At 34.6% G+C, this 18,327-nt stretch overlaps 1 protein-coding gene across 1 annotated transcript; it reads left to right on the top strand.

The window, feature by feature from the left end:
• Positions 1 to 12,252: 12,252 nt before the first annotated feature.
• LOC135847863 (uncharacterized) lies at positions 12,253 to 14,601 on the top strand. Its single transcript, XM_065367593.1, has 7 exons — positions 12,253 to 12,524; positions 12,614 to 12,903; positions 12,991 to 13,056; positions 13,147 to 13,269; positions 13,426 to 13,599; positions 13,698 to 13,937; positions 14,024 to 14,601. Exons 1-7 carry the CDS (start codon positions 12,443 to 12,445, stop codon positions 14,555 to 14,557), a joined length of 1,509 nt encoding a protein of 502 aa, XP_065223665.1. The 5' UTR covers positions 12,253 to 12,442; the 3' UTR covers positions 14,558 to 14,601.
• The last annotated feature ends 3,726 nt before the right edge of the window (positions 14,602 to 18,327 follow it).

The following is an 18,327-nucleotide window of genomic DNA, read 5'->3' as shown; positions in this document are numbered from 1 at the left end:
TTTGGTTCAAAACAGCAGAAAAACCCTTGAATTATTCGGAAAAGTTTTTAGTCGCCGCAGCCCAAGTAAAAATCAAAATATAATCACGAGTAAATCGTCACCTAAACATATTACTTTAAAGAAATCAAATTCAGATGGACCCCAGGCAGCAGGCACTCGATTTTGTTTCAAAAATCACACCTTTCTAATCGAAAATTTTGTCACAGGTCACAAATCAAAGACTAAAAATAATCGTAGGAACTTACAAAACGCTCACACTCAAAAAAGGAAATAAAAAACACAAAATGTTTCTGCACGGAAAAATGATGCCAACACCCAACATAATTTACAAGATAGTCAAATACAAAGCACACGATTGCGACCCCAAAAAATTAACATGCTGGTTTACTGCAGTTATCGTAATCCACAACCAACCTAAAGTCGAAAATGAAGATATAATTTGCGAAGATAAATCCAAAGATTGGGGCTGGGAAAGTCTTCGATACATGAGCACAACCAACATGGATGAGGATAGAAAATCGGATTTTATTTACGTTTGCGAACTAGACGAAGATATGCAAACTAAATTAGGTTACAAGACCGATACACCTAATGAGGGAAATTTAGAATTGGACTATTTTCCTTATTATAATGAAAAGGAAACTAGAATAGAATTTAAAAGATGGCAGGACAAGTTCGAAGCAAGAATGCGAGAGTTGTTTGAAACGACCCCAGTGCCGGAGATGGATTCCCACAGATCAGAAACATTGAATGAAACATGAATTAAGTAGAGATAATTCAATGTGAAAATTGGTGTAATTATTACCTATTTATGTAATTTTGTAAGGAGTAATTATTTATAAAATTAGAATAATTATATATTTTTATTCGATGTGTTTGATGATTTTTAATTCACCAAGTAATTTAATGTGTTTACTTGCATATGCTAGGTAGTAGGTACAAATAAATACCTACAATTTCGAAAACAGCGCTTGTTAATACATGCTATTCCTTGAAAAATCCAATTCACACCTATATGGCTCAAAAATGTGCTGAATTGAACATATTATATCTAGGTATTACTTACGTAGTAAGTGCAGAGATGTGAAGATTGGTATTAGACAAAAAACATCCACTGCGATAGGTACATATACATTTTGAAATTCCTGATTTTTTTGAATTCTTACCCTATAATGGTTGAATATGCTCAATGCTGTTCATATGTAACCACGTCAAAACGTCAAGAATAAGCCGCAATTCAATTTTCAGCTGCCCAAATTAATTTCCTGGATTTCTGGAGAAATTTTGAAATTCTATCTGAAATCGTATTAGACATTCCGAATGACTCGAAATGATGAAATTTGGATTCAAGGGTTGATTTCAGACAAGATATAATATAGCTATTCATGCAAATATGAATTATTTTTACACGATCAGAAAATCTTAAATTTTTCAGTTTTTTTCCCCGCTGGTCAGAAAACACAATGGAGGTGTCCACGGAAATTGTCTACATAAGGATGATCTCATTGAACAGATTGAGAATGCGCCACAACTCAGTTTTCGGCCGCTCAAATCAGTTTCCACACCCATGGAGAAAATTGAACACTCCGGGAAAATTAAAAATCGCGCCAGAGATTGCAGAATGACACAAAATGGAGAACATCGGACTCTGCGGATTGGTTTCAGACCAAAACAAAAAACAAAAAACGATCGCTTGGAAAAAAATAAAAAATTTTACCACGTACAGAAAATTCTTGATTATTTTTGAATTCTCTTACTTATAGGTACTCGTATGTACCTACCTGACCTATAGCTAGGTACGTATAAGAAAAAATGCTTAAGAATAAACCAAAAATCCATTATTAGAAAGTTTACACGTTTTTTTGGAAAAATTTGCGAAAATTCTGAAGAAATCAAAAATCACGCTGAAGGCTGGAAATGTTGAAGTCCAAGAGGTTGGTTTTAGACAAAAACCAGTCATTCAAATTTTTTTAAATTCTGTGTGAAAAAATGTTTTGATTTTTTGAATTTTTTTCTCTGTATAGCCTGAGTTACAAATTTTTCTAGCTCATAAACAGGTCAAGAATAAGCCACAACTTGAGCTGATGAATGAATTTCGGTGCCGTCTAGCTGGAGGAATTCAAAAATATGTAATCCACATCCAAATAAATTATTCCCCGCCAAAAAAATAATTGCCCTGAAAAATAGATTATTTCCCGCTAAAAAAAATTCCCGGAAAAATTAATTAGGTAGATACTTATTCTCCGCCGAAAAAAAATCCAGAAAAATAACTCGTTTTGTGATTATGCAAGAAGTTCATTTTTGAGTTTCTTGATTTCATGACTGAACTAATTACTGAGCAAGGTCAAAAAACTCATATATTTTGAGTTACAATCCTGAATTAAAAACACTATGTTCTCTTTCTTCAATTAGATACTGAAAATTTTCTCAATTTCTTCACATTGTTAAACAATTTTTCAACTTCAAAATCATCCTGGAGGAAGGTGAACTGTCTCCTGCCTCTTGCTCAGTTCAACTCAAACTTTAATTCGTTTGAAGAGTTTCCAATTTTTTATTTGGGTTTGCTGGCCCGTGATTCGCATAAGTCGAGCAAATAGTCAGGGAGCCCAACCTGAAAAAAATGTACGAGAGGGATTGAAATTGGGGACCCGGCCCAAAAGTTACTATAATTATGTAGTCCTCTTTCCAGAAATGCCACTCTGGCAATTCGCAGGTGGGGCTTTTAAGCACAGTGAAAGCTCAAAGTTCACAATTTTTATGAAGGAACTTTCAACTTGGTAAGTATTATGGCTGAAACCGGGTAACTCTTATAGGATTTTTCACGCTGAATCCAAATATGCCAGTCTGCCAACCCCGAAGTGCCTCCAAAGGGGTGCCAGACTACTTTAAAGGGATGAAAAAGGCAAAATATTGAGGTTTTTCACGTCCTAGGCGCATTAAACTTAGCATTATTTGGTACCTAATCATTTTATTTGAATGTGACTTTCGAGCACATTTTTGAAAACAGCATAAAATTCTTGTAGACATCCATGCGCGAGGTGTCCCGACAAAATTTTTCAACCCCTCTCCTCATATTTCCCCCTTGAAATGGCGTTTTTCAACTTATTTTATGATTTTTAACACTGTAGATTTCGCGAGGTAGTCAAACGCAGTTTTCAATCAGTGGGTGCCTTCAGAACCAAGTAAAGACCTGGGGTTGAATCAAACACCGTTTTCAATCAGTGGCCCTAGCAAAAAAATCATAGATTAGTAGTACTACAGTACTTCTTTCAAAGTCATGTAGGTACTATTTTGTACTGTAGTTCAGTACCTATTACAGTACATACTGGAAGTAGTACTGGTATTGTACTTGAGTAGTACTGCATATTTTTTTCAAAATTTTTGTTCTGGTGGGCCGCGATGAAAAATTGATATAATAAGTCGTAGAGTGGGTAAAATAGGAATTTTGAGGAAAATAATTGAATAAGTAGTTTGTCATATCCGCATTATTCTATACGGTTGAGCACGAATATGACCTCAGATTTTCGACTAGTTTACACGCATCAAATCTCCTCCAGAGCCTTCAACCGCCCCGCCCCCCGCGGCTTCAATTTTTGCTATTTTTGAAATAGTTCTTTGAGATTTTGTTTTACACTTACACAGCCCCTCCAGCGCCTCATCTCCCTCCTCAATTTCCATTATTTTCAACATGGAGCTACTCTTACAATATTGGCGTCGTTTTCATATGAACCGGACTTCCTGAACGCAAAGATGACGTCAGAATTCGTTTTAAATTCAAGTAGCGCATCCGGAGCCTTGGCTCCTTTCTAAATTTCGACTATTTTTGAAGTTAAGCTACATACTTTTACAACATATGGTATCATTGTGATCCGAACCCAACCTCCTGAACACGAAATGGCGTTGAATTTCGTGTTATACTCATGAAAAAGTCCTGTCTGAACCTCAACCTAATCCTCGATTTCTATTATATAGTTTTAAAGTGGAGCTCCATTATTTTAAACCCACTGAATAAGAAAAAAATATAGGTAGGTATAATATGATGTTCAAGAGTCAAAAATACATCCAAAAAACGTGCTTCTAAAATTGTACCTCGCGAAATCCCTCGCGTATGGATGTCTACAAGTATTTTATGCTGTTTTCAAAAATGTGCTCGAAAGCTACATTCGAATAAAATGATTAGGTACCAAATAATGCTACGTTTAATACGCCTAAGACGTGAAAAACCTCAATATTTTGCCTTTTTCATCCCTTTAAAGTAGTCTGGCACCCCTTTGGAGGCACTTAGGGGTTGGCAGACTGGCATATTTGGATTCAACGCGAAAAATTCTACAAGAATTCGCCACTTTTTGTCATCTATTTGATTTTTACGAAAATTTATTCAAAAACTATACAGCATTTTTTGCGATTTTTACCCCTTTAACCCGCTCTGGAACTCCTTTGGGGACACTTAGGGGTCGACAGACCGACATATTTGGATTCAGCGTGAAAAATCCTATAAGAATTACCCGGTTTCAGCCATAATACTTTCCAAGTTGAAAGTTCATAAAAATTGTGAACTTTGAGCTTTCGCTGTGCTTAAAAGCCCCACCTGTGAATTGCCAGAGTAACATTTCTGGAAAGAGGACTACATATAGTAACTTTTGGGCCGGGTCCCCAATTTCAATCCCCCTCGTACATTTTTTTCAGGTTGGCTCCCGGACTAAAAGGGAAGCGTATGCACGTCAATTTGTTCCTGCCCCTGCAGCAATAAATTCAGCACTGTGCAAGCATACTATAGGTATGCACATTTATCTCAAGCTCATTGAAGTTCCTGCTGAAGGGAAGTCAATTCTTTCGGGACAGAAGCGGAAGAGGGGCAGACCCTCAAAAGCCAAAAAAGCACCACTTGTGCAATAATAGATATATACTAGATGAAGTATGTTTTTTTTATGCCGTGCTTTTTATCAATTTTTGTACGTGCAATTCGTATTTTTTATGTTGTTCGTTTCTTTGCCGGGCACGATTTGTCGTTAAATGTATTATACAGACGTGCATTAAATTATTCTGTCGGGCAATACCTCATATAACCGTTGAAATTCATCGTTACCTAGTTTTTTTCTAAAAGGCTTAGTTTTCGATAAATTTGCAAAAAAAAAATTAAAATTAAAATTAAAAAATTGGTTGTTCTTGGAATTTTTTGTTTTTTAATTACAAAAAATACACAAATTTAAATGTTGTAGATTTATCAAATTTGAATATTTCAAAAATCTGTTTGCCCCATTGAAAAGAGGAAGAAAAACACTACCTATCCGAAAATGCAATAAAATGAAAAAAAATTGCCTACGTATGGTATTCAGGAGTTTTTGATTTCCAGCAATCTCTTGTTCCGTAACTAGGAACGTACCTAGAGATACCTACCTATTTATTCTGTTTTCTTTTTTTTTTTTCGATCAGTACTCATTTATTGTAGATGTGTCATGTAAAAATAATGGTTTTGTATCAAGAAGGGAGTTTGAACTTCAAATTCTATTATTCATAAGAATTACTAGCTACTTAGCATAAATCATAAAAATTCGTACATCTCCTTCTTCTAAAAAATTCAAATTCCAACAGAAAAATAATGAAGGATCGTACCTATATATCTCATTTTTGTTTGTAAAGATGCCAACCTGAGAAAAATATATGCCATATTTTACCACAATTTGTAATAACCGTGCACCAGTTTTGACATTGATGCGAAAACTTGAGCAAGTTTACAATAATTACAATAATTCATGCCACACGAATTTTTCAGATAGCACCGCATAAAACGTTCGATTTCGAGACATTGCGTGATGTCAATTTGTCTGACGTCATGTTATCATGCAAAAATTTAATTGTTCTGTTACGCAGCTGTGCTATCAGGTATCAAGGTATGATACAGAAAACCATACTGCGCTGTTTTCTTTGAATTTCAATATCGAAGTGTTGAAATTCATCGAAGGTAGGTACTAGGTAGGTATTCGTAATAAATCAAATATTGATATCAGTACCTACTGATGAGCTGGTCGCACCTATCGATCTGAATCACACATAAAGTAACTGAAATTCGTCCAGAACATCGCATTTATTCTTTATCTTTCAAGTAGGTAGTCGATTGAATTCATAAGCCAAAGATATGGCCAACATTTTCTGCATTTTACCTCTACTCGTGATTTATTCCTCAATCGGTTCGATTCGAACAGAGTCACCACGTAAGTTCCATAGCGAAATTACTCGTATTTCTCAATATAGGTAGAACTCAAGTAAATATAGTAAATATCCTATCTCATCGGGTACCTAATAACTACTCTTTGTTTCAGCTTTAATTTTCAATGGCGATACACTAGAAATTTATCCCGATTGGAATACTGCGACGAAAAATCCTGGTCCTTATGCGATTGCATGTCCAGCCTATTTAGATAGGGAACAGAAATTCGACAAAGATGGTTCGCTGGATCATAAAGCTCTATTTGTAAGAGGCCATGCTAAATCTAAAGAGAATTACTCGTATCTGCTTGACAAAAAGTGCAATGAACACTTCAAACTAGCCGCTGTAGTACGTAAAGAAGAAGATCCAAAATCTAAAGACAAATTCGTAGAATTTGGTTACGAGGTAAGTAGGTATTCAACATCGAGCTGATGAAAAATTTCTCGCGTATTTCATACACAATGCTGAAATATAGGTAATATTTTACCATGAATAGGTGTACAATGAGGAAGAAAAAGAAAATTTCAACGAGTCTGATTTCAAACTATTTAGTCCGGTACCATACACCATATATTTTACCTAGCCAATCGTTTTTCTGTAAAGCAAGTGAGAAAATTGTCAAACAAAATGCTGATTTGAATTTTTTCACCATTTCAACCAGCTTTTGCCACCTCCTTCAATCATCCGACAAACTATAGATTTTGTAAAGAATTTGGGCGATGACAAAACTCCTTACGTTGAGGAAAAAGATGAAGATAGTCCTTTCAATTATCCATTAAAGAGTGACCTGGTAAGTTGTTATTCGTGTACCCAATAATAATGAGAATAGTAGATAAGATATGTACCTCATGTGAAATTTGAGATAGTTTCGACCAATATTACAGACATTTTTATGTATCTCAAAATTCACAAATCCAAATGAGTACCTACCTATTTAAAATTTTCAAATAATAATAAAAAATTTATGATTTATGCCAAAACTGGTACAAAACAATAAATTGTTATACCTATCGCAGGACTTTATATGGATTTCAAGAGCCTTCATGAAATATGACTTCTCGAACTGGAATGTGGAAAGTCTGACTTATTTCATCACACAAAATAAAAGTGATTTGCAGATAGAGTGCATGGATAAGAATTTAGGAATGCAATTTTACGCAAAAGACAACGTGAACACATATTACTCGGATGTGAGTAAAAATTCGTGTGAACGTAGAAATAAACTCATTTCAAACAGTTCAAATACAATAAAAATTGAATCTCATTCTGTTTGAATAGGTGAATCAGAAGACCGTTTTCAAGGGTGTGACTTTACCCGAAATTCGCACCGTTTATGTCTCGCCGTACGCATTATTATCACCTTATCAATTTCAAACCGCTCCTTCAGAAGTAATTTCATGTTCCAGTTTGGTCGAAGTTCCTATTTGGTTCGAAACAGCAGAAAAACCCTTGAATTATTCTGAAAAGTTTTTAGTCGCCGCAGCTCAAGTAAGAATAAAAATATAATCACGAGTAAATCTCCATCCAAATTTATTACTGGAAGTAAATTAATTTAAATATGACCATAACAGGTACTTAGCCTACTAGAATTTACCTAATCCATTCAAAAATCACACTTTTCTTATAAAATTATTTGTTACAGGTAACGAATCAAAGACTAAAAATAATCGTAGGAACTTACAAAACGCTCACACTCGAAAAAGGAAATAAAAAACACGAAATGTTTCTGCATGGAAAAAAGATGCCAATACCTAACATCATTTACAAGATAGTACAATTCAAATCACACGATTGCGATACTGAAAAATCAACGTGCTGGTTTAATGCGGTTATCGTGATCCACAACCAACCTAAAGTCGAACAGGAAGATATAATTTGTCAAGATAAATCCGAATACTGGGGCTGGGAAAGTCTTCGATACATGAGCACAACCAACAGGGATGAGAATAGAAAATCTGCTTTTATTTACGTTTGCGAACTAAACGATGATATGCGAATGAAATTAGGTTACAAGACTGATAAACGTTATGAGGGGAATTTCGAGTTGGATTATTTCCCTTACTATAATGAAAAGAAAACTAGAATAGAATTTCAAGACTGGAAGAAAGCGTTTGAAACAAGAATGCGAGAGTTGTTTGAAACGACCCCGGAGCCGGTGGTGGATTCTAACAAGTCACAAACATAGAAAGAAATATGAATCAATTTAATATAGAAATTGGTACAGGTAGTTTATTATCATTTAAGTAGTTTTGTAAGGAGTGTAATTACCTATTCATAAACTTAGATTAAGATATTTTTATTCGGCGGGTTTGATGATTTTTAATTCACTAAGTAATTTAATTTGTACCTGAATACATTATACATCAATACAATTTCAGAAACAACTCTACTGTTCCTTTTAAAATACAGAAGTAGGGGTTGGTTTCAGACAATATAAACAGCCATTCAGATATACATTTTGAAATTTCTTATTTTTTGAATTCTTTCCCCGATGGGTGAATATGCTGCTTATATACAGGTCAAGAATAAGCCAAATTGAATTTTCAGCACCCCAAAATAATTTCCAAGATTTCTGGAGACATTCTACCTGAAATCTAAAATCACATTGGAAGCTTCGAATAGTTTGAAAAATGATGAAATTTGGATTCCAGGGCCGATTTCAGACAAAATACAGCGATTTATGCGAATGAGAATTATTTCTGCACGATGAGAAAATTCAAAGTTTTTTTTTGTTTTGCCTGCTGGTCAAAAAAGACACTGAAGGTGTCCATAGAAATTGTTTCCAATGTGGATGAACTGAATGCGCTAATGCTCAATTTTTAGCAGCTCGAATCAATTTCCACGCCTCTAGAGGTACCTATTTTAAAACTCAGAGAAAATTAAAAATCGCGCCGGAGACTCCAGAATGACCCGAAATGAAGAACCTCGGACTCTAGGGGTTGATTTCAGACGGGAAAAAAACGATAACTCAGAAAAAAAAACAAAAATTTTCCGACAAACGAAAAATTATTGATTTTTTTGAATTATTTTCCTTACCTATAAAAGTAAATAAATGCTGAAGAGTAAACCATAATGGAACTCGAATTTCAGAAGCTCAAATCCATTCTTCACGCTTTCTAGAGAAATTTTCGAAAACGCTGGCGAAATTAGAAATCGCGCTGAAGGCTCCAGTGTGGAAAAATTCAGATTCGAGCAGTTGGTTTTATGGACAAAAAACAGCCACTCAAAGTTTTAAAAATTCTCCTGCGTGAATAAATTTTTTGATCTTTTCAAGATTTTTTTTGGTATTTCTTTCCTTAGGAGGGGGACGCTAAATTGAAGTTGCAAGTTTCTAATTTTCATCCCCCTTCGGCCCCAGTGTTTTAAATTTATAGATTTTGTACTCAAATAATGACCTACCTATTTAAAAAATTCAAAACTTTTTGAAAAAATTACTTACCAAAATTCATTTTAAAAATCCACTAAATTTATTCAAAAAATTCCCAAAATTTATTTAAAAAATTACCAACTTTCTTATTTTTCTAATTTTTTTCAATTTTTTTCACTTTTTAGTTTTTATGGCAATGTTTTTATGTTATCAAATTTTTCTCTGAGGTGACTGCGTCCCCCCTCCCTCGTCTCACTTCAAAAAAGCCCTGGATATTTTGAATTTTTTCCTCTAAATAAGCTTAAATACGTAAGTAGCTCATAAACCAGGTTAAGAATAAGCCACAACTCGAGCAGCTTGAATTAATTTTGGTACCGTCCAAATACATTCAAAAATGGCACAAATCGCAAAAAATGACCAAAAAATTATAAATTTTCAAAAATTCACCATCAATGTACGCAGCTTTAATTCCATTTTAGGATGTTCCACATCATACCTACTGTTTCCAAAAATCGCTGGTGTCGTTGAAATTGATGTTTGACACCTCAATCTACGAACTCGAATCAACCGTTCTTGAAATCGTTTTGAATGCTTTGAAAGAGCAAATTTAAAGAATTTGTTTTCGCAAGTCAATTCAAAAAATGTTTCTGCTCATTTTTACCGCAATATGAACCAATTTTGATTTTTTTCCTCATGAAAAATATACTCAAGCTCTCACATTAAAAAATAAGAAGAAAAAAAAGTAAAAAATGTACACTGAATTTTTGCTCCTGAAATTTGATTTAGTGATGTATTTTTGAATTTCATTTTAAAATTCTTCTGTTCAGTTTGAAAATTTATGCAGAACTTGGAGTTGTGGTTGAGCTTTTTAACATTGTGTGATTTATCTTCGTACTAGAGGTACATTTCATAACACCTACCTACCACCTACATAGATACCTACCTATAGGTATAAAGTCCCTGTCTGCAACTTCTTGAAACATACAAATCAGTGAAAAGTAATCGATATTTTATTTAATTTCACGTGTCGAAGGCAGTGCTGACTCATACTCGTGATACGTACAGTCGTACACACGTCACCAGCTAGACTTACGTGTACAAAATTCACATTCGAAACAACACCTGTATGACAATTCCGAATTTGAATTCATTTCAGTTGATCGTTTGATTCTCGTATCATTCACTTGGGAAATTACAGTTCAGGTTCATATGCTGACTTACAATTAGCTGAATGTTTTCACTAGGAAAATTTTTTGCATCAGATTAGTTTGAGAGCTTCAGATGTAGCTTCCTCAAATAAGTACTTTTCATAACAAAGAAAGTATCTCAACAGGCAAACAAAAATTTCAACCTCACATTAAGGAATCGAAATGAGACTCAAAAATACACCCAGCAGTTCAAATTTCACGTGCTGAAATTCATTTTTCGATTTTTGATGAATTTTTGAAAATCAAAGGGTCAAGAATGGAAAAAAGTCAAAACTAGGTATACCAAATTGACCTATCAGTAATCTGCATTTGGTTTGGTTCTTGTTTTCAACTTGCCTAGTAGGTTGATGGTTTTGAATCGTTCTGGAGCCTCGAGCAGATTTTCAGATTCTTCAGTATTTTAAAAAACAAATTAAATCAGGTCTAACTGAAATTTAGCACCTATAAACTCGAATACAACATATCACAAAAATATTACGAAAGTCGTCGTCGTCGTCGTTTCATTATAAGCGGTAGGCCTGTTAGCCTGTCTGCTGCGGTGTGGAACCTGTTGAGGATGAGCCTGAGGTATCCGTGAGTTTCCTCCTTGGTCTCCCTCTGCTTCTCTTCCCCGTTGGTGTATATTGAAGGACCTGTTTCGGTGATCTTGTTTCCTCCATCCTTTTGACATGATTTCTCCAATCTTTCCTATACTGTTTTATCTTCTTCATGACTGGCTTCACTCCGAGATCTGCTGTTATTTTCTCAGATGGGACTCTGTCTCTGAGAGTCACCCCTGCCGTTCTCCTCATGAACTTCATCTCTGCTGCCATTATTCTTCTTTTATCAGATTTCTTCAGTGCCCATACCTCGCTTCCATAAGTCATCATTGGTATTGCTAGGGTATTGTACACCTTCAATCTTGTTTCTTTTCGCACCTTACTGCTTCTCAGGGTCCTATTTATCAGTCCTGTGACTCTCAGGAACTTTGCAATCTTTCCACCAACATCTACTTCTCCCTAAATGCCCAAATCAATCGAAGGGGTCACAAAGATGGTGAATTCGAGGTCATGGGTGCTGGATTTTGTTCTAACTCTGTTCAAAGTGTTTTTTATTTTATTTTATTTATTTTTTTGTGAACTGAAGACTGAAAATTTGTTGAAGGTTCCAGAATTGCTGTAAGTCAACTTGAGTAGATATATGCTATATTTTCAATACCTAGATTATCTACATCCAATCAATTAATCAATCAATCATAATCAATCAATCAATGTAATGTACGAGTAGACGATAACTCAAAATTCAGATTTGTAACTAACAATCAAAATTCCTACAACACAAGACATGAAATCGACTCGTACAACGCTTACCTAGCGTAATCTTTCGATACCACTTTTTATACGAAATGTAGCAATAAAAAATGCAATAAATCATCATGACGACAAATACTTACTGCGCAGTTGTCTTCAAGCTTTAATCGAATTGTTAAACTTGATCGAAAACTACGTAATATCAAGATACACTTTGTGAACGATTCCTATTGAGCTGCATTTTTACCTATTCAAGCCTCATCAGAAAATCTAGTTACTGAAATTCGTCTAAAACTTTGGACAAAAAAACAACATCTTCGCTATCCTTTCTTCAAGCTGTACTAAAAAGTGAATCAAATTCATTGATAAAATGGAAGAAATCTTTCAGTTTCTACGTCTGCTGGCTGTTTACTCTTTGATCTCCTCAGTTCGTTCGGATCCAACAGAAAAACGTGAGTGCCAAAAAAAAACATATTTTAATACCTATACCTAAGATATAAAATTTCTCCACTTTATTTTCCAATTTCGTTTACTTTTACAGCTCTAATTTTTCAAACCAAAACGCTAGAAATATATCCTGACTGGGAAAGTTTATCAATACAAGTAAATAGTGGACCTTACGCATTTGCTTGCCCTGCTAAAGGAGGCGATGAAGAATTATTCAACCAGAGAAGATCTCTAGATAATAAATCGGTGTTTGTACGATACTATTCTGCACTCAAAGAAAATCATATGGGAGACATTTTATGTAAAAAATATCTCAAGCTGGCAGTTGTGGTTCGTACTACGGAGGCAGACAAGAAAGAGAAACTCGTAGAATTTGGATACGAGGTGAGAATAATGAACTGATAAAAATATGTGTTAATATTCAGATTTATAATATGTACATTCTGTATGCATACTTACGTTGATGATTAGGTTTACATCGATACATCCCAATTCAAGCAAGAGTTTAATACATCTGATTTCAATCAATTTGGCAGGGTACGCATATGGAATATATAATTTTTTAAGGTGCTACTTAAAACAAGAATGTGTGCTATTTTCAACATTATTATTTCTTTCACGAAACAGCTTCTGCCACCTACGAGTCCGTTTAATCGAGCCTTGAGTTTCATGGCTAATTCGAACAATGCTCCTACAATGGATAAAAAGGAACAAACCAATATTGGTAGCAAGACAGTAAGCCAAACGCTGGTAAGTAGTGATTCATTGAATACACAGAAAAATAAAACTGGATTGAAAGGTAGATGTACTAAGGTCTATATCTTAATAACTTATCCTTTCGCAAACAGGACCATTTTATAAATTGTAAAAAGCTCGATGAGTAAAGAATCAACCGTTCTGTTACAGGATTTCATATGGTTCTCGAGAGCAGTACTGAAATATAATTTTGACACTTGGAATGTGGAAAAGTTGACTTATTTCATAACTCCCGATGTTGATCAATTAGATGCAATGTGCACGGATAACGAATTAGGGGCAAATTTCTTCGACAAGAACGAACCCAACAGATTTTATTGGCTTGTATGTAAATTCGTGAAAAATTATCGAAATTTATTTTCAATGGGACCATATCTAATCGGAGTATGAAATGGAATAAAAATATAATTTTGTTTGAACAGAGCGCTCAGGAGAGAATTTTCAAGGAGGTAATTTTACCGAAAGACCTATTGAAGGATGGAGGTGAATGTAAGATAGCGCAGAATTGTGTGAAACAATATAATTTATTGTGGTCTTACCAGTATCGATCTGCACTTACGAGATCATTCTCGTGTTCAGAGCTGACAACGATTCCTGTTTGGTACGAAACGGCCAAAGAACCTCTTAATTATTCAGAAAAATTTCTAATCGCTGGGGCTAAAGTAAGAATCAAATCGAATCCAATACTTTTTCATTTACTCTCCAATTCGAATTCTAATTCAAATCATATTTTTTGGGAACATTACAGGTCACCAAGAGAGAGCTAAAAATCATAGCCGGTACCCACGAAATACTCAAATTCCCCTCGAAAAAATATGACAACGACCAAGAGATGTATTTACAAATATCTAAAACAACCAACAAAATTCCAATACCCAAACTTATCTATAAAATAGTCAGATACAATTCGCACGAATGCATTGGTGAGGATGAAGAAAATATATGTTGGTTTGATATGGTCATCGTGATCCATAATCAACCCGAAGTCTTACCAACAGATATAATCTGTGAAGATAAATCAGAAGAGTGGGGCTGGGAAAGCATTCGTTTCATGAGCACAACTAACAAGAATGTGGATGAAAAATCAAAGTTTATTTACGTTTGCGAACTGAATGAAACATTAGGAAAGAAATTAGGTTATGTGAGTGATACACGAAAGGGGGACTTGAAATTGAATTATTTTCCTTACTACAATGAAGGTGAAAAAAAATTAGAATTTGTAGATGGGATGAAGAAAGATTTTGAAGAAAAAATGAGAGATTTGTTTGAACAGAGCTCATAGAGAGGTGAATAATGGTTGGACAAATTGTGAGTACTTATAATATATTGTGCTAAAGAAAAATAGATATTTTTTAAATTAAACTTGATTTGGTGGATACTTACTTACTTGATTAAAAATAATGATAGGTGGGTAATTCTCAAAAAAAGGGTCGATTTTGATATGCATAATTTTGAAAAACGAAAATCATTTTTTTGGAAAATTTCAAGTGGGAATCATTTGTATATGTGTCCCAGATCCCTTTTCTAGTGTTGGCCTCAATTCAATCCCCCCCACTGTGGACCCCGGCCCCCCTAAAACGGCGATAATTAGAATTCGACCCTCATCGATGTGTAATATGTCGATTGACATGTTTTCAAGGTCGTAGAATTCGAATCTGGAGTTATTTTTTTTGTAGAGGCGGAGGGTGAGGCGTGGGGAGGGGGAAAATGTCAAATTTTGCTTATATTATCGTGTAATATGTCGATTTATGTTTTTCAGGCCGCAGAGTTCGAATCTGGACTTATTTTTTTGGTAGGGGTAGAGGTGAAGTGTGGGGAGGGAGAAAATGTAAAATTTTGCTTGTATTACCGTGTAATATGCTGACTAGCGCGATAAAAGTACAGCTGTCTGAAATTTGGCCAAGTCGAAGGACAAATGGGCGCTGGACAAGCCGAAGGACAATCTCAACGTTTTTTCGTTTCTAGCCTTACCTACTGGACATTATTCGATTTTTAACACGTAATAAATGTGTACTTATTATGTAGAATAACTTCCCGTGCTCAATTATTGGTTTTGGCGGGTTCATTGGCGTAAATGAAAACACCAAGCCGAAGGACACAGATTTTGCGAAATATCAAAACTTCATAGATAAGTACGATCAGAACGAGCTGTAATGTAGTTTTTAAAAAGAACGGTGCGGGGTAACATTTCTATGAGAACAGTGAACCAGTGCAGCCACTCACCAGAAAAAAATGTTGGATTGGGAAGCTACCAAAAATAATTGAAAATTGCTCGAAAATTTGCGCAAAAAGTGTGTGACAGTTTTCAAATGTGAATTGTGAGCTTCCTATAGACTTATTGCAATTGCAATTTGCACAATAAGAGACCTTCATGTTCTATGATAATGAGAATGTGTCAATTTTTCCAAAAAAAAAATGAAGTTCATGACACTTAATAACATTCATTTTCAAAAACATGATGTGTGACAGCCAAGTCGAAGGACATTTGGGGTATAAAATCAAATGTACACCAATGAAAGGAGGGTCTAAAAACCTCAATACCATGTGTGAAATGTGTGCGGGGTCATTCTTGAATGGACCAAAAAAAAAAAAAAAAATTCACGCTAAAACCGTTGAGAAATTTGCCATGTACACGAATTTTACCTTTTTCTGAGAATTACCCAGGTACAAATTCATCCAAACAGTTGCCAACAGACTGGGTAATTCTCAAAAATTTGGCAAATTTCTGTCCCAAGACAATTTCTAGCAATTTCTTCAAAAGTATACAAAATATGTGAATTTTTTTCAGAACTTGATTCAATACCACCAGGGCATCTATTTAACTATTTAAACATGCTTAGACCCCCTCCCCTTCCACACCTGGAATCGCTTGAATGGCCAAAAGTTCCTAGTCGTGTCCTGTCCCAGCACAGGTTTTTTTTTCAATCTCCGTTTTTATGATACAAATATGCATTTTATCAAAAAAACTGAAGGATACAAAATTGTTCTAGGTGAAATTTTTTACATTTTGACGCTATCAGTTGAACTCAAAACGTTTATCAAATAACTTTACAGGGGGTTTAAAGTCTGTCCCCGACTTTAATGTCCATCGCCGTGTTCATTTTTCAGATTTTTTTTTACCATTTTAAAAATATTTTTTTATGTGGATAAATGGTCACACCGATTCGAATGGTTGATAAGAGTGCTATCCACATTTCAAAAGACAAATCCCAATTAATTTAGCTCGTAAAAAAATCGAAATACATGTGAAATTTTTACATGTCTCAAATTCAACTTCCATAGCCGTGTCTCAATATTTTCGCGGTAATGTTCGGCCTTCTGTCCGAAAACAAGTATACAAATATTTAAAGGGTATGTACGGTTACATTGATACAAGAAATTTCACCAAATGATATTTTCCAATGCCCTTTTTTTCGAGATTTTCTCACATTTCCCCTGCATAATTTTTTCCTCGTCGTGTCTTTAAGAAGTCTTAAAACCTTCCTTCCCACTACCCCAGGGGGGGGGGTTGATTGAGACCAATACCAAAAATGAGGTCGAGGGTATGTATACCTATTTATGAGTACCATTTTGAAAATTTCAAAAAAGTGCGTATTTTAAAATTTTCAAAATTGAAAAAAAAATTGAAATTTGCCAAATGTTTGAGAATTACCCGACTCTCAATTCAATTTGTGCTATGCTCTGATCCAAAAAATTGGCCGTGTTTCCAGTTTTGGTGCTTATGTTTTATGAACGGAATTCCATTTATTACGATTCAAATTTTCAGTTGAAATGAGAGAAATCAATTTATTTTGCGAATGGGGCAGACCATTTGTGAAAATGGGGGAGATATCGAATCAAAATTTTTTGTAATAACTGAAAATATTTCTTACTAACGAACTTCTCGGGTGTGCACATCCAATTTAAACTGTACCGCAATTTTTGGAAAGAGTATTATCTCAAACTTTCATAGGGACTCATGTTAATTTTTCGATTTCTGCTGAATTTTTGAAAATTCAAAATTGATTATGCAACTTTTTACAATTTATGCGATTTTCTTTAAAATAAAAAAAATAAATAAAAATAATGTAATGGAAATTTATCCTGAAATTGTTAATTCCATCAAACAAAATATCACGATTTCTGGCAATTCTACGAGTAAAACCTTTAGCTTGATTTTTGATTTTTCCGGAATTTTAAAATTCCTGCAGAAAGCATGAAAATCTGTTTGTTTAGCTAAAAATCAAGTTGTGACTTATCCTCGACTCGTTTGTAAAGGATTTATCCAAATTTGAGTTGATTTCTAAACAGACATCTCAAATACTTGATTTTTTTTACAAAATTTCTCCACTTCATACGCAATGTCACTTAAATCCTTTAGACAGGTCGAGGATAAGCTACAACTCAGTTTTTAGCTAGACAAACTGATTTCCACGTTTTCTGGGGAATTTCGTAATTCTAAAGAAATCGAAAAGTTCAAATTGGATTCAGGAATTACCATCAAGATTCAAGACTATTTTTAGGGTTCTACTGAGCGGTTGAAAATTTGCTAATCGCTTATAATAAACCTTGTCAGGGGTGTTGAAAGCCCGCAACATCAACTCCTCCTTTAGTCCAGAGTATCTCAGTAATCCAACTGGAGATTGAAAGGTTTGCCATTGAGAAACATAGTGTTTAAGATGGAACTCTTATACCTACTCATGAGTAGGTACGATTTCATTTTTACGAGAAAACATTCAAAGACGATTGCATCACAGTCATATGAGCTGGCAATGTTTTCCTACTTGTGTTTGTTTTACAAAGCGTGACGAAATATTTGTTCAACTACCCACGTATCCATGCGATCCGCGTGAAAATCTCAGATGAATGTACATATTCACTACTTCGTTCACACGAAATCGTTAGCAGAAATGCAAGCACATTATACGTACATTACTGTTCCACGATCAGAATGAATCAAAAATGGATCTCATATGCTCTGACGTTCCATATATTCATCTCATCCTTAGTTCATTTAGCACGTACAAAAAATCGTAAGTACATACATACTATTTATAATAAAACAAAATCCAA

The sequence above is a fragment of the Planococcus citri genome, chromosome 5 (assembly GCF_950023065.1).
Source record: "Planococcus citri chromosome 5, ihPlaCitr1.1, whole genome shotgun sequence".
NCBI classification, from domain to species: Eukaryota; Metazoa; Arthropoda; class Insecta; order Hemiptera; family Pseudococcidae; genus Planococcus; species Planococcus citri.
Note: the sequence above shows the minus strand (reverse complement) of the source record. Positions and strands in the feature narration are given on the sequence as shown.